At 33.5% G+C, this 22,275-nt stretch overlaps 4 protein-coding genes across 4 annotated transcripts; all 4 read right to left on the minus strand.

The window, feature by feature from the left end:
- Positions 1-127: 127 nt before the first annotated feature.
- On the minus strand, positions 128-3,061 carry LOC106391503 (probable E3 ubiquitin-protein ligase ZFP1). Its single transcript, XM_013832170.3, is given in 8 exon segments — positions 128-262; positions 264-386; positions 459-596; positions 685-783; positions 930-1,342; positions 1,427-2,158; positions 2,474-2,610; positions 2,754-3,061. Coding segments are annotated over 8 exon segments (1,707 nt in total). The 5' UTR covers positions 2,783-3,061; the 3' UTR covers positions 128-226.
- Positions 3,062-5,849: 2,788 nt separating this feature from the next.
- Positions 5,850-6,655, minus strand: LOC106391505 (60S ribosomal protein L12-2-like). The gene has a single exon (XM_048755092.1). The coding sequence runs from the start codon at positions 6,507-6,509 to the stop codon at positions 6,009-6,011; it is 501 nt and encodes a 166-aa protein (XP_048611049.1). The 5' UTR covers positions 6,510-6,655; the 3' UTR covers positions 5,850-6,008.
- Positions 6,656-7,134: 479 nt separating this feature from the next.
- LOC106395962 (CASP-like protein 5A1) lies at positions 7,135-7,850 on the minus strand. Its single transcript, XM_013836267.3, has 3 exons — positions 7,630-7,850; positions 7,423-7,555; positions 7,135-7,323 (listed from the first exon to the last, which is right to left on the minus strand). The coding sequence occupies exons 1-3, from the start codon at positions 7,848-7,850 to the stop codon at positions 7,135-7,137; spliced, it is 543 nt and encodes a 180-aa protein (XP_013691721.1).
- A 937-nt stretch (positions 7,851-8,787) lies between these two features.
- On the minus strand, positions 8,788-11,955 carry LOC106395250 (cytokinin riboside 5'-monophosphate phosphoribohydrolase LOG3). The gene is made up of 7 exons (XM_013835761.3): positions 11,480-11,955; positions 11,164-11,261; positions 10,965-10,995; positions 10,428-10,527; positions 9,222-9,292; positions 8,996-9,139; positions 8,788-8,925 (listed from the first exon to the last, which is right to left on the minus strand). Exons 1-7 carry the CDS (start codon positions 11,600-11,602, stop codon positions 8,860-8,862), a joined length of 633 nt encoding a protein of 210 aa, XP_013691215.1. The 5' UTR covers positions 11,603-11,955; the 3' UTR covers positions 8,788-8,859.
- Positions 11,956-22,275: the final 10,320 nt, after the last annotated feature.

Here is a 22,275-nt window from a genome sequence, read left to right on the forward strand (position 1 = left end):
ATAGCAAAGTGAAAACCGTCCATCTCTTCATAGTCATTTGGTATATTTGAACTTGTGAGCCAGTAGGCACATGAGCTTCTCAGCAAGAAGAAGCATTCTCTTTTCTTTTTTTTTCTCTACTCACCAATAACAGATATTAACTTCCTTCTATTTACAACTTAAAATGTTATAGTCTATCACATATTTTCCCTTTAAACAAAAGAGAAAGGAATTATATATGTATAGTTTATCTATCATATGGGTTCTTAGAAGCATCAGGTAAAAGCAGGTGATTTGCAGATAGGGCAAGAGTTCTTCAAAGACAGCCATTTCTTTATGCACCCTCCATGGTAGTCATGACCACACCCTTTAAGTTCCCCCAACTCTTCTCCTTCCTTGTATTCCTCCTAAATGTTACCGTTACCACACCACCATTAGACTCTTGGCACATTTAAATCTTTGAGACATGCGAATCTTACCAGGCAGATTGCACATTTTCTTTCCTCATCCGTTTGATACAACGGGTAGAATATCGTCTCTAACAAGCAACTGGCGATTGCGCCATTGGATAGACCAGTGTTCACACTCCCAATCCTTTCAACAAGATCAAGAAGGTCCTGGATAGTGTCAACCATTTCAAGATACATCAGTTGCGAGACATTTGGGTGTCTGGGGCTTAGAAAAACCAAGAGTTCTGTAATTAACCTCGTAGGTCATGTCATCGATGTCGAGCCTCAAGTCTCTGTGGTGATCATGCATATTCCTGGATCCATAGTGCTGTTGGTGATCTACAGCCATAAATCCCTGTTTTTGTACATCCACAACAAAATAATAGAAGAAAGTTCAGTCTGCAGCAGAATAAGAAACATGAGAGTCTATGTAGGCAAGTTTCTGAAGTGTTGGTCCCATCAGTTTATTGGAAAGTTTGGTAGGGAAAAAAATTACTACACCTGAGATGAAAATGGTTCATGGAGAGCAACTTCATCGAAAGGAGGCTGAAACCTCTCATAGGAACTCCTGCGTCTCCCTGGGCGATCACTGCTACGCCATGAGATGTGTGGTGGTGGCCTCAGATGCCTAGAAGGATATGTCTCAGTGACAAAAGGAGACCTATCTCCAGAAGAAGATGCTGAATGTTCCAATCGCAAACCGTTTGAAGAAGATCTATAGGTGGGTGTTGACCTATGAGAGAAGCGGGAGCTAGTTGCAGATTGTGTTGAAGTTCCAGGAAAACCGTGGGAAACTGTAGAGTTTCTGTTTCCGATTAGCCCTTGGTGATACCAAGAGGTATCAACAGATGTGCTGTTGGCGACACTTCTCGTGGGAAGAAAATTATTTGTCTTTGGACTAAAGCCATTTAAATCTGCAGGGTGAGAATTCATGTGGTTAAAGAACGTAGTCAGTAAAAATTTGAATCTCAAGAGAGACCAAAGTGAAATTTGCATACCTCTAGGTACTGGGGAGTGTCTAGGAAAGTTCCAGTTCCAGTCCTTATTCCTGTGAGATGTTTGACCAGGAAACTGACCTGAGCTAGAGTGCTCAACATTGTGATGTGTAGGATGAGAATCAAGGTCCAAGCTTCTTGAAAAAATATTTCTATCTACACTAGTCTCTAAATCAAGTGTAGGACGACTCCGGACATTCCTTGAAGAACTCTCTCCCCTGATCGAGAGATTATTACTTCTGTAACTTGGGTTCATGAGCCACGGCATGTAATGAGGACCATGATCACGAGTTGTTGATTTTCCCATGTCCAACTCCGAGGAGAAAGGGATATCTGAGGAAGTTCTGCCACCGTGGTAATGGCTTGAACTACCCATTTCATAGACGGAAGAATCGCATGGGGTTTTCCGCTTCTGTGCTCCTCTCACATTTTCCATATGTAGATCAACATAGCTATCTAATGACCATGTCTGACTGTTGCAGTACGAAGAAGATGCAGATGTCACATAATGTTCATGTGGAGCAGAGAAAGTTGCAGCTGCTGTACTCATGAAAGGAACATGGGAGGGGCCGCTAGTCCCTGGATTGTAGTGTGGCCTCTCCACACCATGACCTGAGGCAGTATAGGCATTTGGTCCTGTAGAAGAGTTCCAGTGCGAAGAAAATGGCATTCCTTCATTCAACATGTTTCCAGCTGGATTAACATGCGATCTGCTCACACTGGTCCCAGTTCTTGCTGAAAACAATAATACGAATCAGAAATTCTGGACACGATTGCACAGGAAAAAGTAGAATTATATATGTGATGATTATAAAATGTGGCTTCCTAATTTTCACTACCTGAGGGTATCACCTATCAAGATTCATTTTTGCCCCTACTGAAACCCAATCTACCCATGAGGGAGAACTTCTCAACCTAAAAATACGCATGCAACATCAACGCAATAGCTCTTACACATGTTGAGCATAACATCTATCAATGAAGAACGTGGTAAAAATATTGATTTCAACCACAGAATAAGGATCTCTGTAGGAATGGAGGACTAATTACCTAGACTCGTATATGGGTGCTCTGGGTGTATATGGTTCCAGCCTTGATCTTGTTCATCATCGAAAAATTGGAAAGAACCAGGAAAATGTCTGTGCCCCATGATTATACGAATCTTCAACCTTGGAGTCCAGCTAACCCTGCACAGAAAGTTCTCTCAACATTCAGAACTCATCAAGAAAAACATTTGCAAGTCCATAAAAATATTTCTTAATTACCAAGCAATCTCAGTTTCAATTCAAGAATGCTATATAAAGTAACATTTGCTTTAGCTCAGAAGTACCAAATGGTTGCTGAAAACGAGTCACCCATCTATTTTCAGTTTTATAGTCACATTTCAAGACCAAAACTCCAATTTTTGCAACTGAAGAACCTTAACCATCGCCAAATTAAAAAACAAAGTTTCTTCAACCCCACACATGCATAATCAAGCTGTAAGAAACGAATTAGAATATGCATAGAGAAGACTACACAGTTTTAGGACGGACATCAACTTCAGGTATAAAGGAAAGTGACAATGGTATATTGATAGAGATTCTTTATCAGAAGAGAGTCCATAGTTTCAATATCTAGTATCAATATAGTTGAAATATCTAGTCTCAGTTACCTTTGTTACCCGTACCTAACATACTATACCTCAGAGCTCAGCTCATGATATCATAAAAACAAGTTTCCGAGGAGTTGGACCCTGTCCTACTGGAAAGTTCATGATGCCTTAAGATGGGAATAACCAGAACTAGTACATATCTATCAGCTCATAAGGGTATCCTGCATTTAAGAGTTAGTAAATAAAACAGAAACCTACATTTTCTCTTTGTTTAAGCCAAAAGAAAATAAGACACAAAACAAGTAAGAGTGTTCTCTAGTACATGAAGTTCATTTAAACAAGACATTTACTCAGGTTTAAGAACTTCATAAATGTTACAGAAACGGTTGACCGAGAATAAGGCAAGAAAGAAAATAATCATATAGTGTACATGCATTGAAGACCATCAAAGCAAGTTCATCCAGAACAGATAACATTTGATATGACCATTTCAGCTTCTATCAACACATACAGAACAGATACATACTGCTGGCATGATCAAGAAAATTACATGGATGATTCAACAGCAGGAAATAAGTTTAATTTTCTGAGCCAAAACCCTCCAACAATACTCCTGCAGGCAAATTAAACTCCCAACCAAGAATACACTAAACTACACAAGTGAAAAAGCCATCATCCTTTCCTGATCAACTGATTCACCATTTCCACACACCAAATGTAATTTCTTCTCTTCAAGTTCAGAATCATAACGGGCTTAGTCCACAGAGTGCTGGCCAGCAAAGGCTTACCACCACATTCTACTATTCTGAAGCTTTTACTAAGTCAAAACCTGCCATCCGGCCAAGCACACCTAGATCTACTCCAAGGGCTAGTAAGCAGAAATGGGTTGTGTGAAAGGATGCTTCTAAGCAATTTGCTTTATGCTTCATAGGATGGTTGTCTTTTCGCAAGAAATATTGAAGTTTTCTCCCCCCCCCCCCCCCCCCTGGCTACCTTAATTCACACTTCAAGCATCACTGACTAATTAACACATTCAGTTATGAACGTGGAATCAAAAGAAGGGTGGTGGAAGAACTGGACCAGACAAACTTCACAAAGCCTTGACTACCATAAACATAGTTATCAGCCATAAAACGTAAATGAGTAAAAAACTAACCACGCTAATAGAGGTTGGTTGACTTATCTTAGTTCAAGTTCACGTTGGTTTCTCAATCAACCAACAATCTGCCAAAATAGAAGGAAAACGGCAGCCACCGATTCTATGTATTACAAAGGCTTAGCATAAGGCACTAACATCTGCTGACAAAAGTGTTAGAATAATACATTTTCTCTGCTACAATTTCAAATTTTCTAATATATTTTTTCGATTTTTTTTTTTTGATTATACAAAGTTTCCCCAAAGGCTTCCTAAGGGACTAATCTGTGTCGCTGCAGCCCGAATGTGAAATCCGCAGTGGCCGGAAATCGAACCCAGGTGGCGGTACTCACAGCTGTGAGCCTCTATGAGCTAGACGCCCCGGTTTATTTTTTCGATATTACTAAAGAGGAAGACGTATTTGCTGACCTTAAACTATATGGACGTTACTAGTTCAAGACTGAGAGAAACCATCGTTGCCACTAAACCTGCAGGATACAAAGCCTAGCTAGTTTGATGCTAAATAGGAAACTGCTCAAACTAGCTATATATAGCTTAGCCCCGTCGCTGAAGTAGCCTGAACTAATCACCGATCTGGTCTCCTCTTCTTCTCAGCATCCGAATCTCTAACTACGATTCAAACAATCCAATCACGAAAAGTCACTCATGTAGCAGACGGAAGCAAACAATCATCACGCGAAAGGAAAACAGATGATCCGTCGTAACAGCGTTTAAACAAATCATTGGTGAAACTGCAATCGATTTGAGCATATATATATTTACACGAAAACCTCAGAGCTCAAACGATGATCGGAGAATAGAGAGAAACGTACCGCTAGCAGCGTGCGGATGATGGAGAAAGGAGAACGATCGGAGGATTCAAAGAGACGACGAACGGATTCGTAGAGATGACTCAGCTTGAGGATTGTGATCGGTTGATATATTTAAGAGAGAAAGCAAATGAAAAATGATAAAACAAAACTATTTAATTTAAAAGCGGTTGGGTGGGTACGTTGCTGGAAAATTTAGACCACCACAGCATTCACCGGCTAACTAATGGGCCAAGATTTTGACTTTATATGGGCCTACACTGGATCAGCAACTATCCCTCCCTTTTTTTTTGTCACCAGCAACTAAGCATTGTTCACATAGTGCATTATGTTGCATCTGCCAGATTATGTGCATAGAATCCTTAATCTGCTTTGTAGAAATTTTATTTTCCATTGTCTTGGCACGTCCTATTGGCGCATAAAATTTGATTCGTTAGCTTTAGTCCAAAGTGAACAATATGGAGACATAGTCCACAATCCCCTAAAATGGTTATTTCTCAGATTTTGAAGACACAACAAGTCTTGGCTTTTATGAGAGGAGCACATTTTGGAAGATGAAGTTGCAGTGAAACACACAAGCATTGCATTGCTTTTTTTTCTCTTTCTAAAACCAATGGAAGTACAAGGAAGTGGAGGTGAATCAATAACAATAACCGTGTGCATTGCCGAGATTATATAGTTTGTGATTATACCATTTTAATACAGAGAAGCTGCAAATACCAAATTGAACCAACGCAGGTTTGAGGTTCCTACGTCAAGTTCAACCATTTCATTTCTAGTGTAATTTCTCTATTCAAAACAACTATAGAAAGGTCCATTAGACATGGCAGACGAATCAATACCCCAATAACATTGTGGCATTACGAAAGTAGCAAAGCATAGCATAAGATAAAATAAAAGCGGCATATAACAAACCAAACCAGACTTGTTCTTGTTCTTAACCGAAACATAAAAAGCTAAAACCTCAAAAGTGAAAATAACCAAACAAAACACTTAATCTCAAATTCCCTTTTTTTTTTAAATTAATTAATTCTCAGGAATCTCAACCTCACCCTCTTGAATCTCCTGCTGAATATCCTTGGGATCTTTCCCATCCACAGTACACCCAACGGACACACAAGTCCCAAGAATCTCCCTCACGGTCCCACTCAGCTCCTTGGCAATAGACCTCGGCCTCATGATCCTCGCGATCTCAATCACGTCATCGAACGAAATGTTCCCGTTGTGCTTAATGTTCTTCACCTTCTTCCTGTCTCTCTCCGGCTCCTTCAACGCCTTGATCACCAGCGCCGCCGCCGAAGGCACCACCGTCACTTTCGCCTGGCGATTCTGCACCGTCAGCTTCACCGTGACGCGGAGCCCCTTCCACTCCTTGGCCGTCTCCTTGGCGATGTCTTCTCCGATCTTTTTGGGAGCCAGACCGAGGGGACCGATCTTGGGAGCGAGGGAACTCGCTGCTCCGACTTCTCCGCCGGTCACGCGGACGTAGACGTCGACGATCTGGCTCGGGTCAAGCTTCGGCGGCATGGCTGTCTCGGAGGTTAAACGGAGTTTCTAGTTTTTTTTTAAAGTGGAGTCCGGAGACGAGGAGGCGGTTGAAGAAGAGCTGGAAAGGCTTTTATTGAGGACGACACTAGGGTTTACGAAATGATGAATTTACCCTCGTAAACTTATATGGGCCTTGAGTGAATAATCTTATGGGCTTTATTTTAGACTATCGGTTCTATTACGGTTTAGTAAATAATAAATCCCCGGTTTGATAGAACCGTTTTACTTCCGTAGTCTCTTTGCTTGGTGAGAAGAATTGCATAAAATATTTCTTCAGTTTCGGAAAGAAGTATGTTTTAGGATTTTGAAACATATCATATTTTGGTTACCAATATAATTTTAATAAATAAAATAATGTTTTTTTAATCTGTTACGATTAATTTATGCATTGAAACCGTAAAAATGTATTTTTCTTGAAACGGAATTTTTTTTTTAAATATGGATTTTTTTGAAACGCATGGCTTTTATTATACTAAAATAGTGAAAGTGACGTGACTTCGTTTAACCGATATGATCAACAACAGAAGCATATAGTTTTTACAATATACTAGGAACCATTAATTTACTTTTTGGAACTTTCTGTTATCTTATGTGTGTTATTTAATTAGTGGGTGGCTAAGGACCAGAAGTTGAGAAAGAAGGAAGGAAACACAGCAAGCCAGCTGATGAAAGCCATTGCTGTAGCGGTCTGAAACCTTGTGCAGTGGCTGCCATCACATTTATCAAGATCGTTGATGAGTACGGATATGCCAGCAGACGCAGATGCAGCTGCAAACGTAAGTAGGCATGTGATCTGCCAACAATGTTTGAGATGAAAATAGACAAAACAGTCACTTTGTTTCCTTCTTAGGCACTAGTAAACAATAAAGAGTGAAGTTGATTTCGTTCTTACTCCATCTCCAACTGTGAAACATCGAACAACCAAGTGATTCCCAAGGCTTCTTCCAACCAAAAGAGCATAAGCGTCCATGATAAAAAGAGACAAGCTCCACAGGCTTTGCAAGCTGACCGCAAAAACCAAACCACTGTTACAATCGAGAGATATGTTTTGTCAGATTCATATTTTGTCAAAATCATTAGGCCTAGAGTTGGATTTTACCAGAATGCGGTGAAGGAGTGGAAGTCGGGGGTGGTGAGCATGACGGAGAGGGAGATGAGAGAGGAGACGAACTGAGAGAGGCGGAGGATGAGGCCGCCGGTGGTTCCTGGCATTCCCTGAATATCTTTCATCCTCACTGGCGGTCTATCGTTGGCTCCGCCGGTAGGACCCACGGGGACAGCAATTACCGGACGAACCGCCGGTCGGCTCACGTTCATCATGTGAAAGTGAGTCACTTTGATAACACACACACAAATGAGGAACTAACTCGACTGAGTTTGCTTGTCCTAAAGACAAAGATTTATTTAACTAACTGAATCTCTAACACATGTAAGACTTTCGAACGTTTACCGCAAAAGTTCAAACAGACCCACCTTGTAAGACACGAAAGTGCTACTTTGGCTGTCTGAAAAATGGAATTAGTGTTGATTTTTTTTGGTTAACGAGTTGATTAGTTAATGTGATGTGTTTTGATAGAATCGACCCAAAACATAGTATTCAATGTTCCTAACTTTTGATATCTATTGACTTAGAGTAACGGACTTTGAAAGTTAGTATAAAGCAACTGAAGAAACTTTTTATATCCAAAAACAGAATATTAATGTGGCTTACTAGATTTTTGGTGCTATTCTAAAGTATTTATGTTTTTATATTATTTATTTCAAATATGTTAGACATATTATTATAATTTATTAGTACTATTTTCGACAGTTTATGTTATTACTTTTGAAACAGATTATATTTAAATTAGTAGTATTAAGCTAGGAAAAAACACTTGAAATTTATTTGAACACTTGAAATAAAACTATATTTTTGGTTTCTTGTTTTTTTCCTGTGTTTATTTGTGTTGTAGTATTGATAAATGGCTATATAAAATAAATACGAACAAGAAAATGTGAAACTTTTGTTGGTTACAGAACAGAGTTGATGATCTTACAGAGAATTAAAGACATTTAGTTCGGAGTTAAAATGACAGTTCTAATAATTTACAACAAAGAACTTCCATCGAACTGGAAATTGTTTTTACTTTACCCCAACTAATCGGAATCTATTCCTTCCATTTTTAGTAAGATTAATAAAATCGTGAAAATCTGACATTTTTCATATCTATATATAAAATCTTAGTAAAATCAAAAATCTTTAAATAGTTATCTAGATATATTTAAAGTTATCTAGATTTTTTTTTTTTTGAAAAAGTTATCTAGATATATTAGATCTTGATAATAATCATTATCCAGTCCTTTCCATCTCCCAGCAGAGCTTAGACACAACACTTTCATGGCAAGGTGCATATTCCTGCAAAATGACAACAACAACGTTTGAGATTATGTAGAGACCCAGAAACAATTCATTTTCTTCAATTTACCTCAAGCTTCTTCACAAGCTCTTTAGCAGTAGGTTCAGAGACTATGATCTCACGAGCAGTAGGGCTGATGAATCCTTCTTCAACGGCTTTATCGATGAATGAAAGCAGAGAGTTGTAGTATCCATCAACATTGAGTAAACCCACCTGCAGAAAGTTTGTTTTAGTGATTTTGGATTCTTGAATTTTTCCATTTGAAGTAAGAATATTAGGGAGGGTTTTTTTTTACAGGCTTGTCATGAATTCCAAGTTGAGCCCAAGTTATGACCTCAAGCAATTCTTCAAGTGTTCCATAGCCTCCTACAATTATCGCACAAAATTTTAGATTTGATTTGTCAAAAGAGAGCAGGTTAATCTGTTACTATGATATGGTCAAATCAGTAGGTATGCATGTACAATACAAAACCAAATAATAGAGTCCTCTCCTCTCTGTTACTGTTTTGTACATTGGTACTGACTATGATTACAAAAGCAGGATCTTGACTTTCCATTAATGATTTCAGATTAAGTGTGGGCCAAAAAATGCCATTTGTGGGACTGTTTCAAGTTTTGTCTCTTAACTTGAAAAGGGCAAAGAAAAAAAGTTTGGTCAGAGTAAGACTACACAAGCTATAGAGAGAGTACCCCCTAAGTTAAAAAAAAAAACAGAGCAATAAATAGAGTAAAAGAGAAGGAAAAAGGTATAATTCTAAGTGCCAGATGTTGATGGTGAAGGCCTTTTATCTTAGAGCATCCCCATTAGTGAACCCCATGAAAGGGGTTCACAAAATATTTTTTTATTATTTTTTTTTTTGGGTTGATTTTTGTTTTTAAAAAAAAAAAAAAAATTTATTTTTTCGGACCAGTCACGGGTCGCCACGTGCCGTGGGACCCGCACTACAGTAATGAACCAGGTTCACTGGGAAGGGGTGGAGAGAGACAAGTTCATCACTATTCCTTATTTTAATATTTTTTTTTTTTGGAATGTGTGTGAACCCCCCATAAGTTCACTAATGGGGGTGCTCTTACACTCTGGTGACTTTAAATATTTAGATTTTTTTTCATTTCAAAGAACAATTAAAAATAAAAAACTTTTCACAGCAGCTTTCACACTGCAGCTTGACCAAAACATAATGTCTTTTTTTTGTGTAACTAAGAAATCATGTTTTTACCAAACTCTTTTCTTCTCTTTTTTTACAAAATCAGTCCAGAAAAACAAACTTTTTCCTTTACATGAACAAACACTTCTACTTTGAAACTTTGGTTACCCATTCAAATTGTTTTAAGAGGCTAAACTGGGCTTCTTAAAATTCTTTGCGTCACTAGGGTTTGACCAGTTTTCGTATGTTATCATTACTTACATTGAAAGAACAGCAAAATTTTGAGGTTTAGAAATGTTTTTTGAGAAAGAAAACATTTGATTGATAATTTGGATGGATTGGGTTTAAAACAAAACCTGGTAAGGCAATAAAAGCATCAGAGTGCTTGGCCATTTCAGCTTTCCTTTGGTGCATATCTGCAACTGCTCTTACTTCTCCTACTGTTTCACCAGTCAACTGCAAATAACAATGATCATCCACCATTTTAAAATAAATAAAAGGATGTTAATTAAAAGTAGTTAACGGGCAAAAGCAACTTTGGGCTCTTCTACAGGCAAACGCAATGATGTCACCGCAAGTAGTCGTATTGTTTGGATGTTTTTGAAATCTCCTACAGAACCCTAACATCTAGTTAACCTCTTTCTAATCATTTTCTTCATATATCTTTTATTCAGATTACGGTAACCAAATGAGGATATTTATATATTAGGATACCTAAACTACTCGCAATCATGAGATTTAAGAAAAGGTAATAAACAGGGAGAAGAGTAAAACCTAAGCAAAGACTGAAGATTAAAATGGTTTTGAATGGGAATTTGGAAAACTTAAAAGAGAAATTAATTAACAACGAACAATGTTTTATTTTGAAATTTTCTTCTTTGAAAAGTTCATACCTCTCTAGGCATGAGGGTCTTTGGAATTATTCTGCAGAGTGACAACAAAAGGACAAAGTTGAGGTTTATTAGAAATATTCAACAATATAATCCAACGCTTGTGTTCCATCAGAATCTCAAAAGACAGTTTTCTTTTGTATGATCTGAAGCTCAAAAAGTTGTCAAATAGTTTAAAGTGATTTGACTAAGAAAAAGTTACCCAATAACATGACGACCACCATCATGAACAGCTTGTGAAACCAAACCCATCAAGCCTATGCTCCCACCTCCATAGACTAGATCAATTTTCCTTGAGACCTGCAGAACAAAAAAAAAACAGAGTTACACATTAGCCTAAACTTGATGATAAGTAGAACAAAAATCGTGTAACAAACCAGAACCAGAATATTCTGAAGTTATACCATTTGGCACGTTTCAAAGAGGAAATACATGAAGCAAAGATGCACATCATCTTATCTCAAAACCAACCAGCAGAATCAAAGACATAAATACGTTGAAAGTCATGTATGTGTTACCAGTTCGTTGCCGAGATCTACAGCAGCATCTTGGTAACTACTCTTCTTGCCTTGGCTGCTTCCACAAAAGACACATATTCTTTTGAACTTTGACTTTTGCATCGTTTCAGCTTTGATCTCCATTGAATATGATCCTAAACTTATGATAAAATATAAACCCTCTCCGGAAAGAGAAAAGGTAAACAATTTTATGGTTTCTTTCAGCACAAGAATCTAATTTCGCAAGACAGTTATGAGTGACAAAGAAACCTAACTAAATCTGAAAAAAATAATTTATTTTGGGAGTTGTTTTTATCCTCACCACTAATGTTTCCTGGCTCAAGGGTTGTTGTTATATATATAGTGCGTCATCGATTTAAGCTTACTTATTTTAAATTACATTCTTTTTGATGTTTACTAAAGCTAGCAGCCTAGCACAACACTTAATAATACAAATTTAAGTAAAAATATCTAATTAAATTTAGAAAAAAAAATAGAAGGCTTTCGTTAAAAAGTTTTTTTTTCTTTGTTTGAATACTTCATTTCTGTTTTATTCCCCATAAAAAAAATATTTTTGACCAAAATCTTATAAATCGTTGATTTGAATATTTAATAAAAATCGATATTTTTTAGATTTATGTTGAGGTCTTTACACGGGAGAAATTAAAGCACGCGTCTTTCACTACCCGCACGGCACGCGTGACCGAATTCTTCTTTGTGTTAATTTTCCCCTTACTATAAAATCACGTACAACAATGATAGACTAGTACCATAAACCTTATTTATGGTCGTAAATAACAATTTTTTTTGTTACTTGAGAGGAATTTGGATCAAACCGTAATCTCCGCTTAAACCTGAAACCATGTGTCCATGCATTGATAATAGTTTATGACATGGCGTAGAACATTTCTTTCCATATAAATGACAATTCTTCGTAATGGACTTTATGGTTAGACTCACAATCACCCAACTAGATAGAAATGCCATGTTAATGCAGGCTATATCTCACAAGGAATTATTATCAGTTGTGTTCTTTGTTGTTAAAGATCATATATATCGTGTTTAGACTTCATAACCCCCTCTTATGATTTCTTAAATAAAGCTCTCAGTGATTAAAAAAAACTGATTCAGTAAAGCTTCGTCATTTTTCGTTCATAATCAAGAATAGGAAAAATAATTAATTTTCTATATAAAAATAAGAAAAATGGAGAGCATATGTGGACAGTGTAAGATGGGTACAAACGTTATTAACTGATACTCTTGAAAAACAAATAGAGAAAGGGAAAATAAATAACCAAAAATAACCAAGACAAAGGCCACACTAATATTCTAATGGAACCATGTAGATGTCATGGATACACCAATGAGATATATACACTCACTTATCTAAAGAGATATATAGAATGAATAAGTTAATGAGATGATGATGTCTGGGATATGGAGCAATGTGCCATTGATGATTGACATAAGAAAACAAAGTGATGGCTTATGTTACCAGTGTAGCCTAATTCACCCTCCCTATGTAGACAACCTTCTTGTTCTTCTTTGCATAGAAAACGTTTCTTCTATTTTTATTCCCCTATATTCATTTTCACCATCCTAAGCTATAGTATGGAGTTGTGATATAAAATTCTTTTAGTTTTTTAAGACTATTATTTTTGTCTTTCTCTATCAGAGTAAAGTAATCATTAAATCATCGTTGAATTATTTAAAGTTATGAATTCAGAAACATATGCAAATTATCGCCTTGTGAAAGAATGAAAAATAAAATTTCTTGTTACACTGCCCATTTCAGGAGAACCTTTTATATAATCTTGATTTATTGAAAAATCAAAAATTTAAAACCGAAAGCTGAGAGCTAAAACTAATAAGAAAAAAAAAACACTAGTTTCGTTAAGACTCTATCGTAACCCTATTGACATGTTGGCTTGGAATACCGGGAACCTCCCCAACACTCTTATACTTAACTGTAAGCAAACACTTACAATATACTACTTCAGATCATATATATTTGTTTATAACATGTGTATATAGCGTATGAGTATTTAAATAAGAAAATAAAATAATTACAATCCCAAGATCTGAGTAGATGCAACCCATTCCTTCTATAAACAAATAAGTAAGTTTGTAAAATAGTTTGTATTAGTATATCTGCATGCTTGCATGCGCATTTTTCTCTTGTTTTTCTTTTTCATCTCTAGTTTCACTTCACATTCTTTTTGGGTTTTTCACTTCCGACCCAATTTTTATTTTATTATAATAACCATGACGATGGTAGTGATACCACAATTTAATCAGATAATACTTTCATGCAGTCCAATTTGAAAGTGTTAAATATTTGAAAATGAGCACAAGAGGTTTTATACTCGAATCTTTTTTTATAGTCTGTACAGAAAAAAAAAACAAAAAGACAATTTTAAAGGTGGACGTTCGAAGAACAAATTATCCTTTTTTACAAAAGGTTAATATTTGTCTCCAATCGATTTTGACATGATTTCAAAGACATATAGTGACATAGCATTAACGAACATCTAAGACCATCTCTAATGGCTTATTCTATTTTTTACTCTAAAATAGAGTAACTCTATAATAGAGTTTGAATTTGCTCTAATGGTACTCTATTTTAGAGTAGAAAATAGAGTGATGAACAAAAAAAAAAATTAATTTATATTTGGAGTAAACTTATTTTTTACTCTATTATAGAGTGAGAAATAGTATACCATTGGAGCATTTTTCACTCTAAACTCTATTTTAGAGTGAAAAATAGAGTGAGATTGGAGATGCTCTAATGGAATCCTAAATCACTTTAACTAAAAGAAGTTCATAAAGAAAGAAAAAGTATTAAGTTAGTCATACAACTAGTTCATTCTGTTCATAAAGGGGTTCTAAGTATTTATAAATATCAATTTTTCTTGGAGTGGTTCTCAACCTTTTCAAACAGGTCAACATTTTTTACTTCCTTTTATAAAAGGTTTTTGTTAAATTAAGAAAAGTTCTTTCGAAAGATGAAACTTGAATCCTTTATATATTTACTTATCAGTTAAAGAAGTTCATTCATATTAGAATTGCCCAATACAATTTTGTTCATAAAGGGGTTCTAAGTATTTATAATTATCAATTTCTATGCAGACATAGGAAACGCTCCGCGCTTTCTAATAAATATATATATGGGTTATTATATATCCATGCCTGACAAAAAAAAATGCTTAATTTGATTTAATTTAAGATTAAGGAGATGAAGATGAAAAAATTATTAACCCATATTATTTTTTCATTTAAGCTCTGGCTGTAAAAAAGCTGAACAACTTTTTACCATATTATTTTTTTCCGAAGTATATTAAAAAGAAGACAATATATTTATTCACTGTTTTAGGTTTTGTTCCAAGCTATCACCACTATTTTGTCAGTAGTACCATAGATTCATGATTAAAAATGACTCAAAACCTTTCTTAATAAATAAATTTTAAACCTTAAATGAAAAACTTATGCCAAACATCGTATCTCAATATTGTCTATAATTTCTTAAAATAAAGGATAATATCCTCACACAATTTTTTGTAGTAGTGTTGAAAAAGAACAGTAATAGTATATTCGGAATAAAAACCTTTTAAATATAGCATCTACGGTATTTTTTTAGCTTTTATGAACTATTTTAATGATTTATTCTTGTTTTTGTTGTTGGTAAACAAATATTTTGAGATGCTTTGTGTATTGGATGCAAACGGCATATTTAAATTAAGGAAATGCTAATTGGGAGGCAGGATAAAATTCTTATTGTCGAATGTCCATCGAATTTTTTATTAAAAATGTTTGAATATGTAATGTGCATTGGAGTTAACTATGACTTATTCTTATACGGGTTGGTTTTGTCGTTGAAACAAACAAGATGTTATATTAAGTTCAAAAAACAAACAAGATGTTATGGAGTCACACAACACTATTTCTTACAGAAAAGATACCTCTAGTTTTTAAATGAAACTTTTTTCCTAGAATTTTGACATCTTTTAAAAGGACAGTCCACGTATGAGACTATGTTATGATTGCATGGGTAAATACTTTAAGGTACAAGACGTGAAACTTAATGCAAAACTATCAATAAAGGTCGATATGATTCTTTAAAACCAAGAAAAGTTCGATATGATTCCGACAATATTTTAGATTTATGACTTTGAAACCCAAAAGGAACAGACATTTACCACTTTGAACCGAAAATAGAACCCCCAAACTTGTTTTTTTCCTCAACGGACCGACGCTAAATCCACAAATTAAGGAATTGAAGAAAAGAGGAGACAAAAAAACAAGAAAGGAAAAGGGAAGAACATGGATTTGTAAATGGTGAAAAGAGGGACAGTCAAAGGTCAGACAGGGACAAATCATTTGTTTAGTAGTTATCATAAAGTGTCGGACAGTTAATACCGTTACTTACGAGTCAAATGTCTCTATTACGTTTTCACCTATCACTAGACCATCTCCAATGTATTTTGCTATTTTCACCTCTAAAATAGTGGAACTCTATAATAGAGGTGAGATATGCTCCAATGTATTTTCCTAAAATAGCAATCTCTAAAATATAGAGTAAAAAATAGAGGAATGCTATTTCTTAGATGAAAAAATAGAGATCTCTATTATAGAAGAAAAAATAGAGGTGGGTTAGAGCAATTTCACTTCTAAATGCTATTATAGAGGTGAAAATAGCAATGGGTTATTAGTGGTAACTTACTTAAATTACCCTCCCATCAATCGATTTATATATGCAAAATTCCTGTATTGTGAAAAAGCCATGCATTGTTGACGCAATTTTTTGTTGTTGTCAACTATTGATACGTACTACTAACCATGTTATGTATACAATGCATCTTTACATAAACCTCTTTCAGTAGACTAAATTCACATTCAAATCTTTTGAGTTAAACATGTTTAAATTGGAAAATATTGAGAAATAATAACAATAAAGATTTATTGCCCCTTTCAAAAATAAAAATAAAGATTTACGGTTTTTAGTAATTACTTGAACTAAATTTGTTAAAACTTACATATACTTACTACTTAGGCAGATAAATGACAACTTTTAAAACAGTTAAAGGACAACTTTACGTATACAGCATGCATGTAAGGAGTTTATGAAGACAAAAGGAGGAAATAATCTAACTTAAAGCATCTCCAACTCCACTCTATTTTTCACTTTAAAATAGAGTTTAGAGTAGAAAATGCTCCAATGGTACTCTATTTCTCACTCTATAATAGAGTAAAAAATAGGTTTACTCCAAATATAGAGTAATTTATTTTTTTTTGTTCATCACTCTATTTTCTACTCTATTTTAGAGTACCATTGGAGCAAACTCAAACTCTATTATAGAGTTACTCTATTTTAGAGTAAAAAATAGAGGAAGTCATTGGAAATGGTCTTATAGCAAGAAGAGTGGTGAACGTAAGATGGAGAGAGTGAACAGTCAAAATGCATTCATTCATTCCTTTGTTTTTTTTTTCTCTTTTAGAAATTAAAATTTATGTCGTTTGTTTTTGGGACATTACCTACATTCATTTCAACTCTTTCAACCTTTCGGTCATCTCTATACGAATATACCCCCATTTGTTTTACATTTTTATTTTCTTTTAAAATTTATGAAGTTACATTGGCGCCTACAATTCAAAAGATTTAGTTTGACTGGTTTACACCATGTGAATCCCATAGGATAAATTATAAATAATTCATATGGTTTCTGACGTATGCGTTATACATACCAATCAAAGATAGTGATTAATTAAAACCTATCATGTTAAATAATGCCCTTTTCTGAGATGGTGAATAGATAGATATGTCGAATTTTTAGTATATGAAATTGAAATTATAAGAAATATCCTAAAAATATTTGCATCGACATTCATTTGCTACGGAAAAAGGTTAAAAATGTCTTCAAAAAAGGGTAATGGACGTTTAATATAGGATTAAGTAGCAAAGGAGCAAACATGGAACATGTTCATCTCCTATGAATGAGGTGAATAAGTAAAAAAAAAAGGAATAAGTCAAAGTAGGTCTAGTTGCTGGACCGGTTCTAAGGACAACCGGATGAAAAATCCATCTTAATCCCAATTTTTTTTAAAAACTAAGAACTATGATACGTAGACCACATGGTCCATATACTATCCATAACTTTTTAGTAAGATAAACCTGATAATGTTTGCCAAAGCTCCTTTAGTTCAATGTTTGACAAAGTGGTCACTAATGGTTATACATCATGAAGTCTAAGTTCTGAATCTTATAGAAGGCAAAATTGTGCTGGAGAATTTTCTTATAAAAGATGGAGCAAAGAATACCATAAAACGTAGATCTCATAAGTCAGCTCAAAGTGATGTAGTCAAATGTGAATCCTTATAAAAAATATAATCATCAATTATATAATCGTTATAATATTTTTCATGGTTTGCAATAGCATAGTTATCCAACATTAAAAAAAACCAAATAATGTTTTTTTCCATAAATTTTTGATCCGGCTTTGTTGCGCTGTCCACGTTCAAAACTATGGCATATATAATTCACGAGGTTTGAAATAGTGTTCCTTTTATTTGTTTAGTTAGTTCTCAATATTTTTCTTTCAAATGAATGACAAGAGAGATCGTATGAGACGAATATGAGAGATAGGTTAAGAATCAGGATGTTTTCGTCCACAGTATATATAAGAAATTATTATAAGAGATTGTACCTCATGGAACAACGCTAAGAGTATGACTGGTTTTCCCGCTACCGCACGCAAACGCAACTTTTGCGGTTGATAGCGGTTGTTAGCGTTTTGCAACAATCACTCAAATCGCTCTAAATCGTTTCAAACCTCATAAACTCAAAACTGGTTACAGCTAGCGTTTGCGGTTGCGGGAGGATAATTTTTTAAACAATATAAATATAAAAATAAAAAAATTCAATAAAAATTTTAAATTGGAATTATAAAAATACTAAAATATATCTATTTTATATTTTAATTAATATTATAACATTTTTAAATAAAAATATTTTCTATAATTTTTTAAAATTTTAAAATATCTTTTAAAATATAATTTTTATATTTATTATAATATTATGATTTTTGATATTTTTATAATTATATAAAATGTAAATATTGTTAATTTATTATTTAATTGTTGTTGCATCTGATAGTTAATCAGTCATAAGTGTCCTGCAAATGCACTAATTTCTAACCACAGAACTAGTCGTACAAATTTCTTAAAACTGCTAGAAATTGCAACCATCCGCATCAGCAAACTCCTGCGACTGCAACCGCAACCGATGCATTTAAACAAGTCAGGCCCTAAGACGATAACGTTTGTGGGCAGCATCATTAGCAAAGAGAACTACGTCTATTAGCATTAGAAACAAGTGATGCTCTTCCTCATCATCATGATCATCATAAACTACTTCCAAAGTGTTATTACACGTGTGTGGTATGCCGTATATATATGCATATACAGTTCTTTATAGTAAGTAACCTACATATATGTAGGTGTAGCCACAGTGCCGGTCCAACATCTTATGATGCCCCAAGCCAATTAAAAAAACTATGCCCTTATATATAATTTAAAATCGTATAACAAGAGTAATAAAAAATTAAACTTCCATAAAACAATCAAATATCAAAAATGTTTATAAAAAAAACAATAGAATCAAAGATACTTATTGTTGAAATATTGTTTTTACATTTTTTCCTCCAAAATCATTCATTAAACTTATGTAGTCTAGTCTTTCAATCATAGCTGTCTCAATTGATAACATAACCAACTCATTTAATTTCTTTTGTGACATGGTAGACCGCAAATAGTTCTTTATCAGTTTTAACTTCGAAAATCTTCGTTCAACTATTGCAACTGATATCGGAATTGTCAACAATATGCGATAAGCAATTTCTTTGTTTTGATAGCAATCTTTTTATTAATGGTTAAATTTTAATTAGAGTTTCCTTTTAATTATAATTTAAAATAGAAATTTACTACTAACAATTTAGTAATATATTTAACTACCATACTTTTTAATAAACAATTTATTGATATTGTTAAAAGATCCGACAAATATCGTTTTTATTAATTACTAGATGCTTTGTCCGCGCTACGCGCGGATTATGTCTTTTTAAATTTTGTCTCTATATATCTAAATTGCTTAGCAAAGTTTGTAAGACATAAGTTGAGTTTTAGATTTTATAGAGAAGTATAGATTTGCTCAAAAAAAAAAAGATAAAATTGTTTAAAACGTAAACAAATCTAGGTATCAAGTTGTGTGGGAAAGAGAATAATAATCCAAATGATGCATGAACTAAAGTCATTATTTGTTGCATGCTTTTGAATGATCTCTTATTCGCCATTTGAAATGCTTTATGTAATCAATTGATTTGTTGAAGTAGAAATTTGTTGTTGGTGATGAACTGAGTAGTAATTTGCCTGGAAAATATTAGATATTATTATTCTGTTGATAAAAAAATATATTTAGATATGTATTATTTCTTGATGTGTTTAAAAAAATTATGTACCTTGGAAAAGTTTAGGAATTATGCTTGTGATGATGACAACTTTAAATTTCATATTCTTCTTGCTTTGTAAGATGCTAAAATCTGTTGCTTGCTTGTCGTACAATATGAGTTTGACCATTGTCGACCTGAGATAGAAGTTTATGTATGAAGAGGATTATGATTTCGTTTTTAGCTATTGTGTTAGACTTACATGTTTAGCCGTAAACCAATCGTGGCATCAGTATTGATTTCTGGGTAGTACGGATTTGTTTTTTGTATTATGAGTATCTACCCGACAACATCTGCACATTGATTTTGAGTTAGAATAAAAATCCATGTTTGTTTAATTAATATTGGGATGACTTACTTACCTTGTAAGTAGGTGGGTGTAGTGACTAAGTGCAATAGATTTTTGTAATTCCGAGGAGAGAAAGTGTGAACTGGAAATATTGGACCGATGTCTAGAACTTTCGAAGCTATTGTCTTTTAGTCAATCTGAATGTAATACGGCAGTTGGGTGAGTTTTCGATGTCGTGAATTATGTATGACAGAAAACCCTGAAAACTCATATATGTCTCCCTCGGCCATATTTTCTGGGTCATTTGGCTGAATGTTTCCGGTGAGCCGACCTTCTAATAGTTGTCCCTGAAAGTGAACAAATTTTGTTGTGCCGAGCCATTGAAGTAAATAGTGAGTAGTTTAAATCAAATATGTTGGATTGGGAAATACATATATATGTATATGCTAAATTTAATTAAAGGCTTACGTGGTGGTCGTAGCACATGAAGCCGATGCAAATTTGAGTATTATTTGTTTGGTGTTTTCTGATGTCCCAAACACTTCTTATACATACCGTGATAGGACGCACTGAAATCCCTTCTTGAAGTTGGTGAATTTGTTGAGGAATGTGTTGCATGTGAGATGTCACTATAAATTACAAAAGAAACTATAAATTATAATAAGATACATGTATTCCAACTATTACTATTACACACATGGATATATTTTCAAAATTAACTCAGAAAAATAAGTGTACCATGCATATATGTACTTGTCTATAATATTTTATAGTTACAGCAAAAAATATATAAATAGTATTTTACAGATATGATCTTGAGATTAGAAACAAATTAATTTTTCTTTTTAATAAAAAATTAAAATTATTATATTGAGTTTTTTTGTTTCTAAAAAAATAGTTAGTTAACCCTATATATAAGACAAATAATAATATAAGAAAAAATATAATTATATCTTAATTATATAAATATTTGTTTTAAAATAATCACATTGTAACTGCATATCTTAAGAGATATAACATGTTTAAAATAAAATTTAACAACAAATACCTCTACATATCAACAAAGGAAAAATAAATTATTAATTCAATACTAAAATTTAATTTAAAAAAAAAAAATATTCATATGCTTGAGACTTTACTAAATTTTTTAAAAAAAATTAATTTAATATATTATTATATTAATTTGGGTAATTTGGAGTCAGACACTGTAATTTGGTATTAGGATCTTTTTACTTATTAAATGAAACATTTTGGTCATTTACATTCATGTGGTTTATTTTTGTGACTAAAACTTGAGAATGATCTATTAGGAGAATTACCCCTACTCTAATTAGAAATGTGATTTTAGATATGCTATAATATTGGTATTGAAGTTTAAAATGTTACTAATAAAAATAATATTAATAAATTGAAAATAAATTTTTTTAAAAAAGTTTCAAAAAGTATTTTCGAATTTCGAACAGAAAATTTGGAAAAAAAATTAGTAAAAACAAATTTGGAAATTTTTTTTTAGAAAGTTCGAATTAGCAAACACATAATCTAAAAATATAAAAAAATACTTATTTTTATTTTATTTTTATCATATATTTCTCTGAATTCAACAATAATATTTTTTATTTTAAATATATTAAAATTATGATTAATTTTCTTATTTACATTTTCGTTGGTTGTTGTCATAGATATGTATATATGTTTCAGGAAGATCAAAGAGGTAAAATAATGACCAAAATGTTTCATTAAAGAGGTAAATATACATTTATACCTTTATTGCTAACTAATACAAACCTTAGGGTATAGAGATAAGGGCGGGGAATTGGGACTGAAGTTTAAAATTTTATTAAATAAAAATAACACTAATAAATTAAAAATTAAAAATTTAGAAATAGTTACAAAAGTATTTTCGAAAATATACTCTTTTGCACCGTAAATATAAATTATAGTTCATATAGTAGACTAACGATTTGCTATATTTTGCCATATCATTCTATATACAGTTTAAATGTGTATATTGTTACCTTGAGCCTTGAACA

The sequence above is a fragment of the Brassica napus genome, chromosome C4 (genome assembly GCF_020379485.1).
Source record: "Brassica napus cultivar Da-Ae chromosome C4, Da-Ae, whole genome shotgun sequence".
Lineage (NCBI taxonomy): Eukaryota > Viridiplantae > Streptophyta > Magnoliopsida > Brassicales > Brassicaceae > Brassica > Brassica napus.

Coding starts and splice junctions, on each gene's coding strand:
- LOC106391505 (XM_048755092.1), bottom strand. CDS start 6,509: ATGCCGCCGAAGCTTGACCCGAGCCAGATCGTCGACGTCTACGTCCGC.
- LOC106395962 (XM_013836267.3), bottom strand. CDS start 7,850: ATGATGAACGTGAGCCGACCGGCGGTTCGTCCGGTAATTGCTGTCCCC. Junction 7,556..7,629: donor CACTCCTTCACCGCATTCTG/GTAAAATCCAAC, acceptor CGATTGTAACAG/TGGTTTGGTTTTTGCGGTCA. Junction 7,324..7,422: donor GTTTCACAGTTGGAGATGGA/GTAAGAACGAAA, acceptor CATTGTTGGCAG/ATCACATGCCTACTTACGTT.
- LOC106395250 (XM_013835761.3), bottom strand. CDS start 11,602: ATGGAGATCAAAGCTGAAACGATGCAAAAGTCAAAGTTCAAAAGAATA. Junction 10,528..10,964: donor AGACCCTCATGCCTAGAGAG/GTATGAACTTTT, acceptor TGTTATTTGCAG/TTGACTGGTGAAACAGTAGG. Junction 9,140..9,221: donor TTGGAATTCATGACAAGCCT/GTAAAAAAAAAC, acceptor AACTTTCTGCAG/GTGGGTTTACTCAATGTTGA.